Here is a 16,993-nt window from a genome sequence, read left to right as displayed (position 1 = left end):
GCTGGCCCCAGCTCCCCTCGCGGGCACGGGTCAGGTCGTGCCTCCGTCTGGCTGAAGCAGCAGCCCCTGCTCCAGGGACGTCCAGAGCCCGGGCACCAGAGAGTGCAGGTCCAGGCTTTCTCGGGGCCTCAGGACAGTTGAGACCTGAGCGTGGCCGTCGCTGCCCTTTCCTTCTCTAGTCCCCTCCCGCCACCGCCGAGCAGCAGGGTCCTGGTAGACACAACCCCAGGCGCCGACCCGGGAGCTCGCGGGCGGCCCTCCGCGGGCCTCATTGGCGGGGTCCCTCGCACGGAGGAGGGAATCCGTGCCCTCTGCCTTCTTTTCTGAAAGGAGGTGATGCCTGTTTTGTCCAGGGCCACGTGCAGGGAGGTCAGCTCCAGGGCTTCCTAACGGACTCCTTTCCACAGAGTTGTGAACCCCACTCCGCCGGGGGTGGGGGGATGGCTCGCTTAGCTCGGCCGGATCCGAGCGCGGGCTGCTGTGATTACCGCCGAGGGAGAAACAGCGAGGGCGAAAGGCCGACGGAAAGGCTGTGGAGCCCAAACAGGCCGTGAAGTCAGGAGCGCCCGACCAGACCCGTTGCTTGACAGTCCCGACTGTCACTTTCAGGCTGGGCTGTCTGCACGGTGGATCTGGAGTTTCACCCCGACTAAACGTGGCAGAGAGGGCGGAGGAGAGGAGAAAAGAGGAAGGAAAGGAGAGGAGGGAGGAGGTGAGAGAGGAGAGGCGAGGATAATGCAGACGCGAGAGAAATGGAGAGAGGAGATGGAAGAGGAGAAAGCGCAGATCTGGGCGGAAGCAGGGTGTGTGTGAGCGAGCAAAGGATGCGAGAGAGAAGTGGGGAGAAGATCAAGTGAGGACGGAGACCGAGGAGGCTGACAAGGCCTCATCCTCGCTCGTGGCCAAGTGTCCTCGGCTCTCTCCTACAGGGTCGACCCCACACCGAGCGCCGGGCGCGACCACCGGCCTCCGAGCGGCCGCATCCCCTCTCCTCCCTCCCGCCGGCGGCGGCGCCCCGCGGGCCCGATCCCCGCGGCTGCCCGGCCGGCGCTCCGCGCGCCCCAAGCGCTGGGAGGGAGGGAGCAGGGAGCGAGCGAGCGAGCGAGCGAGCGAGGGAGGGAGGGAGGGGCTGCCGGTGGGAGGCAACCATGTGGTTCCAGCTCACTCTATTCCCCCCCCCGCCGCTTTCTTCACTCCTTTTTCTTTCCAAACAGGGAAAAGTGTTCCACGAAGCGGTAGGGTCTTTCTGCCTCGCCTTTTCCTCGCTGACCCGGGTCCCCGCTCCCGTCCGAGTGCCAGCTGGCGGGACGAGCGCTGGAAGCCCTTCTGCGCCTGTTGCGGGGATCCCGGAGCTGGGCGCAGGGCGCGAGGCGTGGGGCCGCTCCCGCGCCGGCACATGGCTGCAGCCGCCCCGCGCGCACCCCGAGGCGCCGCGCCTAGCTCGCCCGAGGTCCGTCGGCTGAGCCCGCCCGCCCCGGAGCCAAGCAGCGGCTGAGCGGGGAGGAGCCCGCGCCCGGGGATCGGGATGATCCTCCTCGTCCTGCTCGGGCTAGGTGAGTGCCTGGGGAGGGCGGGTGGCCCCGAGCACACATTGTCCCGCACCCGGGCCGCGACACGGGCTCCGAACGGTTGTCCCCGCGGCCCCCGGAGTGAGCCGGACGCCTGTGTCCCTGCCTCCCGGCCAGGGAGGAACACATCTGGCAGCGGAGGGCCGCCCAGTCGGCCATCGAAAATGTCTCGCACATCTGGGCCCTGGAGCAGCCTTGGGCGTTGGGGTGTTTCCTGGTTGAGTTTCGCCGAGAACCGCTTGGTGTGGCTGGTGCTTTTGGGGGTGGTGTTTAGTTTCAGGAGTATCTGGGGAAACTGGAGAATTGGGGGAGGGAAGGTATTATTCAGGAATTTTTGTGCCAGGTTCCTGAGGGTGGGGGGAGCTTTTTCGTTTCAAACAGGCGCCTGGAGGGCGCAGATTAGAAACAGATGTGTTGGAGGGTAAGGGAAACGGAGTGGGAGAAGAGAGGGGGAGAGGAAAGCCGGAGAGGGGAAAGGGCAGAGCACCAGGAGGACCAGGAAGGTGTGGACAGACTGGGAGGGATGAAGAGGGGAAGGGAAAGGGCTGGGAGGGAGAGAGGAAAGAGGAGGAGGGATGTGAGGCAGAACAGCAAGACTGAGAGAGACTGATGAAGACAGAGAAAAACGGAGCGGAGGATGGCATAGAGGGAAACAGGTTCTGGGGCCAAGAGAAGTGCTGCCCTGCGTGTCCCTTCTGGGTGTCACCCAGGCAGGACTCCTGAGGCCTCAGAGGCCCTAAGGCATAGACTCACCCGGGCTGGAAGCAGGCAAGTTTACAGGGTAGCGCAGGACAGTGCCCATCAAGGATGTGTGGGCAAGAGCTGACAGGAAGGAGATGCACCAGGGCAGGGAAGCCCTACTGGGGAGCTGAAGAAAAGTCGTGATAGGCACCAGGGAAACGTGGGCTACACCTAGAGCCAGGACCAAATGTGAGCCTGAGTTCAGAAAACCAAAGAGCCAGCAGGTGTGGTAAAGTGAGCGCTGCCCTGGAGACCAGGCCAGGTGAGAACTGGTCCCGGTTTTGAACTGACTCGCTGGGTGATCTTGGACCACTTACCCACTACCAGGCCTTCAGTTCCCTTCACTCCAGAACAAGCAAATGAGATGGTTCCTAAGTCCCTTTTGGCTCTGACAGCCTTAAACACCAGGAGTTTGTCAGGGACCTAATGGATAGAAAAGCCCCCAAACAAAAGTGAAGAGGCACTAAAAACTCCCTCCGAATTAGATGTCTAGAGCTCTCTGTCTCTCTTTTTGAAACCTTACAAACCAACTAGGCCATATGCATGCCTGCCTAAGCCAGCCTCAGGCCAACAATAACTCTTCACCCAGATTAGAGGAATAAAAGAGGTGGATTAACCTAAACTATTGCTCAAGTAGGGCAGGTGAGGAGCCACGATTTTCTAAGCTCTTTTAAATACCAGCCAAGTATTGCAGTACTGCTCCTGAGCACAGCTGGCATATCTGGATGGCACCTTTACTGGCCTCTACCCCTAAGCTACCAACCACCCGATGTCAGTAGGCTCAAACGTCAGAGCAGCCTTATTAAAAGCAGCTGGAACTCATTGATTACTTATTATGCTGAGCATGTTATATGGGCTATCTTGTTAACTCATTTATTCTTCACGCCAACCCTACTGACCACCCACTATTACTACCCCGATTTTACAGGTGAAGAGAATAAGATGTAAAGAGGTCAGGTAACTTGCTCAAAGCTGTAAGCTCCTAGTTAGCAGAGATAAGATTTGAATGCAGGTTGTTTGCTTGCTAAACCGCCATGTATAGTCTTCCGGCACCACAGAAGGACTCTTAAAGATGTTCTCTGCATTGAGATCCAGTTCAGTCCTATTCATGGAGCAGGAGATGTCAGCGAGATCCTGCCCCGTGGGAGGAGTCTGGGAAAGGGAAACAAAACTAAGAGTGTTTGAGCATCTGCTCTACACCAGCCCCATTTGGGCACAGTTTCTGGTGGAAAGTGACTTTGGCCTGCATGGTCAGTTGAAATCAGCTGGCTTTGATGATGGTCAATGTCTTAGTTCATGAGAAAGAGGAACAGACCAAGACATGGATCAAAAGATGTCATTGGTTCCTTAGCCATTTTTTATTGAGTGCCTACTATGTGTATCATTCCTCTGGTGAGAATATCATCTGTTGGGTTGATGTCTTTCTCATACAAGTTGTCTCTCATGATATCTTTTTGGGGAGGGTTCTGTCTTTATAAAATTGTTACAAAACCAAATGCCATGTAGAAGAGAAAAAGTGGACCACTGACTTAGAAATTCTCCATAACTGGATGTTCATCTACTATTCACCTAATAATAGGATGTTCACCTACTATTAAGCTTTTGCCACATCAATGCCCTTGTCAGATGTACCCATACACATGACATCCCAGCTCTGAAATGAATAAACTGTTCAAGTGAGAAGTCACAGAGGAGATGAGTTGAAGAGTCAGGACAAGGGACAGGGCAGGAAACCTGAGATGAGGTTGGAGAGCCAGAGACCAGCATTTGAGGGGAGCAACACTGAAGGAACTGAAATCCCTGCATGGGTCAGCAGCCCCTGGGGAACCACTCCTGTGGGCTGGATTAGCCTTATTTGCAAAGTGGTTTTGAGCCCTGGGATGCCTGGGCGGGCACTCTTTAGGAAAGCCAGAAAGAAAGCCCTCAGCGTTGCCTGAATCCTAAAATCATCTCCTGCTCCATGAAAGGAACAGATCCCGGGTGGCTTCTGGCTACTGCTAGTGTGACTTCTGGCCTCTTTTTTCTAGAGAAAGCACAGATTGAAGGGGAGTCAGGAGGGCTAAGGGTTCATAGTCTGAACAAGGTTGGGCCAGTTGACTCCTTGCTTTCTGGACCTGCCAGTGAGTGAAATCAAATGTCCTGCCTTTCTGATGTGAATGAAAAGGAATGCTCTGAGCCCCACGGAGGAGAAATAAGGGGGACTTCATGGGTTCCCCCAGCCCCTCCTCTGACCACCACCTCTCCCCTTCCCCTGTTGCTCAGGTCTCATTATCCTACCTGAACTTCTTCCTAGACTTCTGTAATAGCTGCCACGTGGTCTCCTGCCCAAGCTGTCTTCCCTTCCTACATACTGCTACCCGAGTAACCTCGTGAAACAGCTGGTATAAGGCAAAGAATTTGGATTAGGAATCTGGCAAGCTCTCTGGGTTCCTTGACTGCAGAATGGGGGTGGAGGGATTTTGAATTCACGTTCTCTCTGATTCCGTGATGTTATTCTGCTCTTCCATAAACTTTTAGTAGTCTCCGTTGCCTATAATGTCAAGTATAAACACTTCATTCTCATATTAAAGATTTTACACAATATCATTCACAACTCACCCCCCAACAACTCTCCAAGAAACCTGGATTACTTCCCGTACTCAAACCACACCCCATGCTTCTTTCTGGCTCTATGCTTTTGTTTATGATAATCCCTCCACCAAAAATGCCCTCTTACTCTCCACCCTTACAGATTGTTGACTCTAGATCAAAATCATGTTCACTCTCCAAGTCTCACCTCAAATACCACTTCCTCCATACACCTGTCCATGGTTTCACCAACAGAATATACTCTTTTCCTTCCTTTGAATCCCAGTAGCCGTTCTATTATGCTACTTTGTATTACAGCGATCTGAATACTTACCTAACACTCCAGTTAGAGTGTAAGGCCCATGCCTCATTCATCTGGGTACCACTTTTAGTACCTAGCAGAAACTAAAAGCTTGCGAAGTATCTGTTAAAATAATTGGGTATTTGAAACATTTGGAACATTTAAGGTCAAGAGAGGTGAAAGATCTGGAGTATTATTACCCTTTGACTGTGGAACAACACAATTGCGAGGAACCCAGTTTTAACTGTTTGCTTTTGTGCTGCCTTGTCCATTAATGCAAACACAATGAGTACTGTTTTTAAAAAAGTTATACATAGAACATTACATGGACAAGGAGGACCAGATAATACATTTGTTATACGAACTTAATATATCAAGTACGTTAGTACCAGACATTAACTATAGAATTCATCGAAACTTTTGCCAGGATGGGGAAGTAGCCTTGTTTCCAAAAAAATGAGTTTGAGGAGTGCTTGAATGCTTGGTCCACTGGCCTGTGGTTTAATGACGGGTCTCAGTAGGATTCCATGTCCTTCCCTCGTCTTCCCATATTAATGGTGATGGTTATAATATAAATACATTCCAGATAGGCTCATATCTTGTCTCATTCAATTTTTATCTTTTGCTCAGCTGAGCAAAGTACACATGAGTATATTTCATAAATGTACCTAATGATGATGAACTAGACAGGCATTTTTAAAAGGTAGAATCAAAGATTAGCAGACATGGGAAAAAGCTAAGACACTATCTAAATCAGTGGTTCTTAAAATTTTGAATCCCAGACCCCTCTGAGAATCCAGTGAAAACCCTGAATCCACTTCTTAGAAAAAGACACATACACATCAAGTTTTCCTATAACTTCTAGGGGTTCATTGACCTCCTGATACCGTTCCTTGGAACCCAATTAAATCCTTGATCTAAACCTACCCCTTCTTTTATGATGAAGAAAGAACCAAAGTTCAGAGAGATTTGGCTAAAGTTAAACAGGTAGCTTAGTAGAAGGGCCAAGACAAGACCCCCTAACTCCATAATCTGTCCTATCACACATTCTTGAAGTGGAAAATCTCTCTTCCTCCTTTTCAGCTCATGTAGTTAAGCTCCAAGATCACAGTTGCTCTTCAGATGCTTCAGTTGAATGTAGTCGGTGCTGAATAATTGCCATTGGTTTTATGTTGAGAAATTGTCTGAAAAATAGGGCCGATGTCATAACATTTCAGTTTAGCCATCATAACTAGAAATCCTGGAAACTTCTGCAGTGCCTTGTATAATGTCTGGTATATTCGGGAAGAAGAGATTATACCCAAAGTCCTAAAGATGTAGATGTGCCTACAAGGAATAGAATGGGAAATCAATAGCTCTAGCTCCTTCATAATTTTGCTGGGTTATTCTGGGCAAGTCATTACTATTCTGAGCCTCAATTTCTTTCTCTGTGAAATGAGCTTACTAGACTCAGCTTATCTCTATGTTTCCTTATACCATTAACATTCTCTGTTTTTTTTAATAATTCTGAGAATTTTCCGGCTGGTCCAGATGTGGCTGTGATCAGAGCACATGGGTGTTACCATGCTTATCTGATTTTTTTCAGGCACTGAGCCCTCATGGCAATAGGTAGCATATGATTATGAATCTAGACCGGCTGGCTGCCTAATGTGAAGAGAGCAGTAGTGACTCCATCCTGGGTCTGCACTGGGGCACTGTTAGCCAGGCAGCATCATTCAGGGTCAGGGTAGATGGCCAGAGACCTCTGCCCTAGAAGTTTAGTACCTGAAATACTCACCAAAAGGATTTCATCCTGAGCAGAGTTACCTACAAAACAACCCCAAGCATGGACACCCAGGGTAGACTTCTGAGTAGAGGGTCTGTTGCATGAAACTGTTTGCAGGCATTAGCATTTCCTTCAGTTTTTAAAATTAAGGCATAATTTACATACAATAAAGTACACCCACTAAGTGTGTAGCTTAATGATTTCCCTGCATGGATTTGAACTTGTGGTTGGGTTTTGAAATATGAATTGTGTATTATTAGCTCACTCGTAGTACCTGAGAGAGAACTATGTGGGTAGGATTATTACGGCAGTAGAATTTATTGCTAACATTTGTACAAAGTTTCACAGTTTACAAAATATATTAACATACCTTATCTCATTCTCAAATCACTCTTTGAGAGTAAATGTCATTATTACACCACTTTACAGGTAAATAAACTGAGGCCTAGAGAAATAAAGTGAGTTTCTCGAGATTACCCTCTCAGTAAGTAGCTGAGCCAGGACACCGACCCAAGATTTTGGATTCCAAAAACTATTTGCTTTCCAATTATCAGGAGGCACATAGTTATTCTGAAATCAAGGCTTCTGTGTTATCAAGAAGAGAGGATCAGGCTGAAGTAAGGCTTCATTTACAGGATTCCAAACGATAAATCCCACAGTGGAAAATTCTGTTAGAACATTTATCACCCCCTCCCCCCCACTCCATTCAAATTGTTAAGAAATGGTTTGTTTGGGTTAATGTCTATCATTTACTATGATGCTTACTATGTATGTCGTACATGGGTTACTAGTTCCTTCTAACGAATCAGAAGACCTTCATAGTTGTGGAGACCTCGCCTTGCTTTGGGGTTGGTTGCGTGAACTCCTTATTAGCCCTGAGGCTATGGATGGTGAGTGTATTGGCTACAACTCACCCTATATGTTGCCTTTTGTAGTTAAATTCCTCTTTTCAGCAGTTTTGACTTCTTCCCAAAGAAGAATGCAGACGGTACCAAAAAACAAAAAAATCTGGTTATCTGAGCTTCCTAACTGTCTAGATTCTGGGAAAATAAGTTTATTTCTTTGGCACCACATAGACCAGAATGGAGAAGAATGCTGAAGTCAAACAACCTTTATTTTGTTAGTGACAGTGGTTGGATCACTGTGTGTGGAGCCTCGGCCAGAGTCTGCTGGTGATAAGACTGAAGGCTACTTTGTTTCCTCAGGATGCAGGGAGGAAGCCGCCGCCTTTGTGCCCACACTGAGAAGGGAACACGGGCAGCTGTCTTCCGAGGTCGGTGTGGAATATGGGAGGTTTTTCTGAAGCGAGGCAGCAAGCAGATCTGGAGAGTTCAGGTCACGAAAGGCGACAGGGGAGAAGAAAGAGGAGCGGGAGGAAGGGGAAGGCACAGAAATAGAGGGCAGAGGATGCACAAGCTAAAAGCTCGGGCCTCCTGGCATTTACAGGGCAGCTTCTCTGAGCTCTTTCTGTTTCACGGAGAGCGGCAGCAGCTTTCAGGAGCTTCCAAGGACTCTCATGTGTGTCCCCTCACATTTTCGACATGCTTCATGCACCCTCACTCACAGAACAATTAGAGGAGGGGGGCTCCTTCTGTAGTTCAGGCCCCGTGCTAGGCTCTCAGATGCCACTGATACGGAACACAGTTTCCACCGTCTAAGAACTCAGCCCAGTGGGGCGACATAGTCATAAACAAGGAATTGCAGATATATGGGAGCACTGTCATCAAGGAAAGTACCAGGGCTTTTAGGAGTCTTGGGGAGGTAGCAACTCAATCCTGTGCCGTCTTACGGAGGTGGGCTGTGTCTTCCCACATGCATCTTCAGGACGGTGGCTGATGTTCCCCTGTCATCCACAGCACTTGCACATTAGTGGGGCTGGTGCTAACTAAACAGCTGGTGGGTTGATGGATCACCCCCATCGTCATCTGAAGGGACGGATTCAGTGCTGTGTGTCCTTGGCATTCAGCCAGGTGCTTTCTGGAAGGATTGGACCTCCCGACATCCTTGCCTATTGAAAGTTATGGTTCGTTCTCCCTCACAACCTGCCAGTTACATAGCTGCCTCTGGTTCCTAGTCCCTCATGGGATGTTTAAAAAAAGAAAAGAAAAGAAAAAGAGGAAGAAATACATCAGTGAATTTGGATCTCTTAATTAAGAATGGTGGTCTGGTCACCTGAGGTTTTAGTAATATTTGTCCACGTGGAAAGTGAATAGGATTAAGCCGAAAAGGAATTTTTTGCTGCAGAAGAAATCTGTTGTATTGAACAGACTCAGCCCCTGACATAACCTTACATCTTTTCTTGTTGGGAGGGTTGGGGGTGAGGGGGTGTCAAATCCTGGAGAGGGAAAGTGCTTTGCGACTTCACTGTTTAAATTTAGGTTTGGGTTTGTGGGGATCGTTTTGACTTGGAGCAATAAGCCTTCCAACCCAGCCTCTGTCACTTCTCATTACTTCCAGTGACAGTTCCAATTATTTCCAATCACTCTTCAAGGGAAGAGTGGGGAAGGCACATAGGCGGCCATGTGGATGTGCCAGGTAGCCACTTCTGTAAGAGCTCAGCCCCGGGGTCCTGGCTGGGCCACTTTATAACCGTGTGACCTTGGGCACTTCACCTTCCTGACCTTAGTTTTCTCACCAGTAATCACATCTATTAACAATTCATAGGTTTGTTGTGAGAATTAAATGAGGCAATGCATACAAAGAATTTTAGCATCCTGCTTGGTACATAATAAGCTGATAAATGGCTGTCCTGATTCCCATGACTGTCCTTGCTGGGAGAGGCTCAGCCCAGAGGTATTTGGAGGGTCTGCTTGAAGCCAGCAGACACCAGGCCAGCAGGGCCAGCCTTCAGGGCTCCGGCCACCACTGCCCCTCCATCCTGCAGATGAGTTCCCAGATGTCCTTCAGGGAATGTCGCCCTGCTCCAGGATCCCAAGAGGTGCATAAACCCCGTCTGTGCCCCAGTTGTCTGTAACTGCTCTAGGAGACTAACTTTTTGTGTTATTCAGCTCCGGGCAAGAGGCGCCCTTCCTTATGCTGCCCTGCATACTGTCTGCAGGTTGCTGAAGCTGAATCACGGGGGCCGGACTTCTGTTCCCTACTCTGCCCTCTCCATCACACGCTCCCCAAGGCCTGTGCCCGCTTGGGCTGTTCAGCCTGGGCAAACATGGGCTGGTTAATTTTTGCTTTCGCTGTCAGGTATTGTTTTATTGAGCACCTACTATGTAGCAAGCATCATGCTAGGGACTTTCATACCAGAAATTTCTGGTATCCTCACAACAATCTGTGAGGCCAGTATTATTTTTTTTAATATTTATTTTATTTTATTTATTTATTTGGTTGCACTGGGTCTTAGTTGCGGCTCATGGGCTCTTTAGTTGCGGCTCGCCGGCTCCCCAGTTGTGGCATGCAAATTCTTAGTTGCGGCATGCATATGGGATCTAGTTACCTGACCAGGAATCGAAACCGGGCCCCCTGCATTGGGAATGCAGAGTCTTAACCACTGCGCCACCAGGGAAGTCCACTGTGAGGCCGGTATTATTGTCATCCCTATTTTGGGTCAGAAAAGTTAGACTGAAGAGGTCAGGTGTTCTGTCGTAGGCTGTACAGCTGTACAGACTGGAGCTGAGTTTGCCTTCTGCTTCAGTAATGATCTGGGGAAGACAGGAGTGGAGAGACAGATGGATGACATACCTATGGGGACACATGGATGGGAGGCCACCATGTGGTCTTTGAGGATTTGGCCTAAGATGGAGCTGCAAGGCCCTGCATCCTCTACTTTTGTCCTGACCAAAATTAGATCCAGTGAGCCCAATACCCACATTCAAGACATGTTGAATTGTATTTCCTGTTTAAATTTGGGAGGAAAGGCAAACCTCAAGGTGGGAAGAAAAATGTCTGTTTTTTTCCACTGACCTGAACTACAAAGAGTGTGGGCTAAACTGGGTGTCCCAGATTTCTGCAGACCTAGAATTCCCACTTAGAGTGGATTCCTGGCCCAGGTGGGTAGAGTCTGGGTTTCTAGCCGAGGCCTGGTCTCCATCTGCTTTCCTTGGCTGGAGGTCCATCCCCCATCCCTCCAGCCAATAGCAAAGTTCAGGCTCCCGCCTTGCGGCCTCTCCATCCTCAAAGAGCCGGAAATGGGGCCACGTCTCCGTAGCCACCGTCTCTGCTCCACTGCCTCTCCCTCCCTGTTCCCAGAGTCCTGCAGCTTCCCAAGCCCTGAGGAATCCAGGTGACCGTCCTCATATGCCTGCCACCTGAGCCTGACCTTCCCCTTGCTCTTCCCCTCTCTCTCTGGACCCAGTGTGGCTGCTCTCGGATCTGGTACGTAATGAGAGAGAGAGAGAGAAGCAGAGAGAGAGAGATAAGAGAGCAAGACAGAGAGAGACAGAAAAAACAGAGAAAGACACAGAAAGAAACAGAGAAAGACAGAGAAACAGACATGCACACACAGAGACAAAGACACACAAAGATAGAGACAGAAACAGGGACAGAGTGAGACACACACACACACACACACACATACATGCAGAGCAGGCAAGCGTGAACTCTGTACATCTCGCCTTTCCTGTGTTGCCTGGCACGTGGAGTCAGAGGTCTTCTTCCTCCCTCTTTCTCCTTTGTCTTAGTGGATTCACCCTGCACATCACTAACTCCACTAGGGTATCCGAGGTAGGGCAAGCAGAGGAAACACAAGTCAATGATTACAGAAAGTGTTGGTGGGATTCAAAAAATATTATTTCCAAGCTCAGTGCTTACGTGTATGTTAGCGCATTTAATCTTCACTACAGCTTTGTGAGACAGGTATTGTCAGCCTCCATTTTATCGAAAAGGATCAGAGAGGTTAAGACATTTTCCTGGTGTTATACAGCTAATTAGTAGCAGAATCAAAAGGAGAAGCCAGGTCTTCTGGCTCCCAAACCATTGCTCATCCCCTTCCTCCACTGGACCGTGAGCCTCCCTATGCATGGCAGCAACACCCCACAGCAGGACTCCTCACTGGCTCTCATCCTCCAGTGTCTCATTACCAGCTCATGGAGGGGGCAGTGCATAAGCTTTGTCGCCAGGTATGGCTGCCTTCAACTCTGGGAAGGCTTGAGATTTGTCTCGAGTGATCAACCGTTCTGATTTGCCCAGGACTGGGAGGTTTCTCAGGACGTGGAACACAGGATTTTCAATGATAAAACAAGGACAGTCCTGAGAAAACCATCTGGTTGGTCACCCAAGTAGTAGACCACTCAAAGTGTGATCCTCAGATGAGCAGCAGGGGTAGCACAGGGAGCTTGCTAGAAATGTAGCATCTCAGGTCCCACCCAGCCCCACTGATCCAGGATCTGCAAGCTCCCTGCAGAACATAAGAAACATCTGAGAAGCTCCAGAGCAGGACCTCGGGCACCTTTGGCAGGAGTTGGGGAAATGGAAGACGTGCACCTGAGTTCCCTGACCTGGGACCGTCACCTACTGTAACCTCAGGTGATGTCCATTGACACTCCAGACTTAGGCTTATAGGCTGAGAGGAAAGGAGTTAAAGGTCCCAGAGTTGAGCACATGGGAGTGAGAAGGCTGGAGGGTGTCTTGGTGCTGTGTGGGCGTGAGTGATTCGTGGTTAAGCTTTTCTGTCTGTCCTTGGAATGATGTTATAAAGGTTCTGAAGTTTCCTGGATTCTCCTTTCCTTTTCCTGGGGCGAGACTGGAGCGGGCAGTGGCCGACAGCAGATTACCCAGGGTCTACCTGGGGCCAGCAGCAGCCTATGCCCCTGGGGCCTGGAGACTCGGGAAATGAGAGCACAGAGGGCAAAGCATCTAACTGAGCCATGCTTGCCGAAGAGCAGACTCTCCAAGTTAGTTATTGAAGGAATAGTAGGCTATTCGAGCAGTGCTGCACACCTACAGGATTTCCTGTGTGATGCCTGGCTCCTCGTCACAGGATCCTAACCCAGCTTTGTGAGCAAGCTGGCAGCGGTTACCTGGCCCTCCCTTCCCCATGGCAGGCACTTCACTGGGACATAAACAGAAGTTATTGAACCTGTGCTCCAGTGAGGAGGTGGTTGGCCAACTCCTCACACGCTTCACGGGCTCCTCTAGGCCTTGGCTTATCTCAGAGTAAACGTGGGTCAAAGCAGGTGTTCCGTCCTTTGATGGTGGTGGTGTGTCATCTTCTGTTAGTTTCTTTGCTCTCAAACCTAACTGTCACATGTGAAAACCACAGGTACCAGGCAAGGTAGGAAAAGACGTTTGTAAGACTGGGGTGGCGGAGCAGCCTCAAACTAAAAGAAGCATAACTCACATTTGTCCACTTTCTCTCTGTTCCAAGTCACACGCTCAGTAGGGGCTCTGAAATAAAGGCAGCTCAAGGGAGGGGATGACAGGCAGGCCTGGAGATGGACTTGTTCATCTGCTCAGTTAGAGCTGTTTCAGACAAAGCTGATTTCTACTGTGATTTTAATCCCACCCTGACACCGAGAAATCAAACCATCACTTTTCTCATAATAGGGAGAGATGCCTCTGACCTAGGTTGGTTTTGTAACAGTCTCATCTGTGCATGTTGTTTTCCCTGGGATCTCCAAGGGCTTGGTTGTGGGTGGATTTTATCAGAAGATACAGATTTCCATTATGAAGCAACTCCTGTGTGCTGGATACTTGCTCATCCAAGTCCTATCGGAGGACCAGACTGACAGAGGAAAAAGGAAATGGTGAACGATGTCAGACGGAATGTAGTTAAAGTCCAGAATGTTTGGTACAGACAGGAAGTGAAATGCGGGATTTGGAAAAGGAGAGTCATTAAGGTGTAAGATCTTCAGCAAACAGTGGAGCAAGAGTACGTGTCATGTGAGATGAAGATATTGCGTCAGGGGGTGGGTGAGGGGTCAGGAGCCTGGAGACGCGCAGCTGGGGGCATAGAGGGGGCAGGGAGGACACGGGGGGATAGTTGTGAAACAGTTATTCAGCCTCACTCTGGAAATAACACACAGTCATAGTTTACAGGCCAGTTTGGGGACCTACCTCAGGCAGTGTGGAGAAGGACCTTGGGCAACTCCCTCTCTGGGTCTCAGTTGTCACTGTGCACCAGGAGAGATCGGAGAGGAGAAGTTCTAGGTCCTTCCCACTCTGCAGCAGGAGGACTCTGCTGTACTCCTTAGCGGGAGGCTTCAGACCCCAACGATCCCTCGCCATCCTCCCCGTGCAGGCATTGTGAGCTGATGCTTCACCTGTGCCCCCCCCAGGTCTCCCTGCTCCCCCAGCTCCCTGGCTCTGCCCCCAGTGCTTTCCCTGGCACTAGAATAGACCCACATACAGTCTAACCTGCCCAGGCCTCTGCCTCTGTAAATGCCGAAGTCGCACGCATCCCAGGGCTTTTGCACGTCTGTCCCTCACCTGGAGCGCTCTCTCCCTGGTCTTTGCAAGGCTGGCTTTTACCTTACAGGTTTCAGTGCAAATATTGCCTCCATGAGACCCTCCCTGAGCTCCACTCAGCCTCCCCTCTAACCAGAGCCTTGGCCTGATCACCTCACATTACCCTGCTATATTTTCCCCCTAACATTTATCACAGTCTGAAGTCTTCTTTTTACCTCTGCTCATGCACTTGTCTCTTGTCTGTTTCTACAAGAGTCTGGACTTTATATCACTGACTTCTGTATCCCCACAGTGCTTGACACAGAGATAGGTACTCAGGAAAGAGACGATAAAGAAACATCTGCTTTTTTCTCTATGGTGTGCATAGCAACCGAGACATTTTATAAATGAAAAAAGTTATTTAATGAACCCTTCTTTGTGCAGAGCTCTTTGTATATGTTATTTCATTTAATCCTCATAACAACTCTACCATGTAGATACTATTAGGATCCCCTTTTACAGAGGAGGGCATGGATCATTACAGGTGAAGTCCTTGCCAAAGTTACATACCTAGTGAGCTGTGAGATCTGGGTTTGAACCCAGGCAGTCTGACTGCAGAGCTGGTGCCAAAAGTTCATGTGCTATTCAGGTCACCTAAGCTAGCGCTTCTCAGACTTTAAGGTGCTTATGAATCAGCTGGGGACCTTCTTAAAATGCAAGGTCTGATTTAGTAGGTCTGGGGTGGAGCCTGACATTCCATGTTTCCAACAAGTTTCCAGCAGTGCTGCTGGTCCATGGAAAATACCTCTCAGGAGGGAAGGGAGAGACAGAGGGAGAGAAACTGGTCTCAGAGAGGCCAGGTGGCTTTCCTTAGATCATGTAGCTAGTTCATGGCCAGCCTGGTGTCCTGGCTCCTAGCCTAAAGCTCTTTCAATGGCTCAGCAACCCCAAGGATTTTAAAGCATGTACACATCTTCAAAGACCGTTTGCAGGAATATAGCCACCTGAATTAGAGATTGCAAAGGGGCCCACGATGCTGGCCCGTGCCCCCTGCTGATCATGACCAGGACACCTGGTTGCTGCTGGGCTTCTTTCCGTCCCTGAGGCAGAGGGCATGGGAGGGGGTACGTGGAGAACACACACCTTGGCGGCTGAGTTTGTGTGCTTGGAGGAGGTCTGGAAATTCTGGGGAACCATGCATGTCTCTCAAAACAAGAACTGTCATGCCCAGGACAGAAACTGCCATTATCTGCAGTTTACCAAGCTCCCACTGGCTGCTCTAAGGTTTGCGGATATATCAGTAGGATTTATTACAGGAGCATCAGCTCATTTGAGCCGCCTCCACCCTTCCCCAGCCTTCCCTGTTCCTGCCTTCCTGACACAGAAAATTCAATTTCTGAACACCTTGACACATCGGTCTGTTCCCCCTCCCACCCAGCAGAAGTCCCTCTGGAAGATGACCTCCATCCTCCAGTGGAACACACCACAGGGTTCTCAGAAACTGCAGAGCCCCATCCACTCCAGGACAGCTCTTACCCTGGGAGGGACTTTCCGCTCTGAGCTGGAGCCGCTTGAAACTGCCACCTCCCAAGGCTACACAGATTAGGAGTGCCATAATCTTACAAGTAAAGGGCCCTCCAATTTGTAAAGTGATGTTTTAAGAACATTTGTCTGTGATGGGTACTGTGCTAGACATTTTCATATACACGTCACCTCATGTAATACTACAAGCACACCCTGAAGTATGTGGTGATCAATCCCCCTTTGACATATGGACACTGAGGGAGGGATTAAGTGGCTCGCCTCAAGACACACGGCCGATGTCATTTCTACTACATCATAGCTGCCCAATCTCCTTATAAATAGTTGAAGAACGTTCGTTCACGTTTGTCTCCTATCCTGCTCTCTCCTTTTACCAACTAAACACTCCTGTTTCCTCTAACCTTTCTCCCCAGTTATTACAACCACCATTAACTGAAGCCATGCTATGAGCCAGGGACCCAGTATGTAGACTGAACCCATCTCCATAAGAACCTTAAGACATCTCCATTTTGTAGATGAGCAAAGTGCTGAAACTCAGAAAAGTAATTTGTCCAATGTCACTTAATAAGTGACAGAAAGTGAGGATTTGAGCCTGGGCCTTGTAGACTGTGAAAATGAGAAGAATGCTGGGTGAAGGGATGGAATGAGGACAGTGGGATTTGGGTGAGAAATGATGCAAACTTGGACATTCTCCCATCATAACTATCTTTATTGTGTTGGCAGGCATGGCCTCCCTTACAGAATAACCACGTACTAAACTGGGCCTTCAGGGGAGCCGAATCTGTGCAGGGTGAGAGTTACTGAGGGCTTTGTTATTGAGAAGGTTATTTCACACCAATTCTGAGTACTTCAAAAAAAAAAAAAAACCCAACAGCTTTATTGAGATGTACAATAAACTGCATATATTTAAGGTATATAATCTGTTAGGTTTTGGCATATATATATATACACCCATGAAACCATCCCCACCATCAAGATATTTTAAATATATGTCATAAATCCAAAAGGATGGCATGCCTACTTATGAATTTTGGGGGTTCTGATCTTCATGGACGGTCTAGTATAAGGACCCAGGAAGGACACAAACCATCTCCAATCCCTGGAAAGCCTTGTGGAAGGTTTAGACCTGAGGTCAGCGGTAGTCCAGATCTGCAGGACCCTCCAGCTCCCTTT

General features: G+C 49.3%; 1 protein-coding gene across 2 annotated transcripts in view; it reads left to right on the top strand.

Moving 5' to 3' along the window:
* The first annotated feature begins 511 nt into the window (after window positions 1-511).
* Window positions 512-16,993, top strand: part of CLMP (CXADR like cell adhesion molecule) — a 109,089-nt gene continuing 92,607 nt past the window's right edge. Inside the window, exons 1-2 of one of the 2 annotated variants that reach the window (XM_082627733.1) lie at window positions 512-626; window positions 1,215-1,553. In XM_082627733.1, coding sequence (XP_082483859.1) covers window positions 1,526-1,553 — 28 coding nt within the window. In that variant the 5' untranslated portion in view covers window positions 512-626; window positions 1,215-1,525. Of the gene's footprint in view, window positions 627-740; window positions 804-1,214; window positions 1,554-16,993 lie in introns of those variants that run through there. The other variant, XM_082627732.1, reaches the window with a different exon arrangement.

Source organism: Mesoplodon mirus (genome assembly GCF_964341445.2).
Source record: "Mesoplodon mirus genome assembly, chromosome: 7".
In the NCBI taxonomy this organism is placed as follows: domain Eukaryota; kingdom Metazoa; phylum Chordata; class Mammalia; order Artiodactyla; family Ziphiidae; genus Mesoplodon; species Mesoplodon mirus.
Note: the sequence above shows the minus strand (reverse complement) of the source record. Positions and strands in the feature narration are given on the sequence as shown.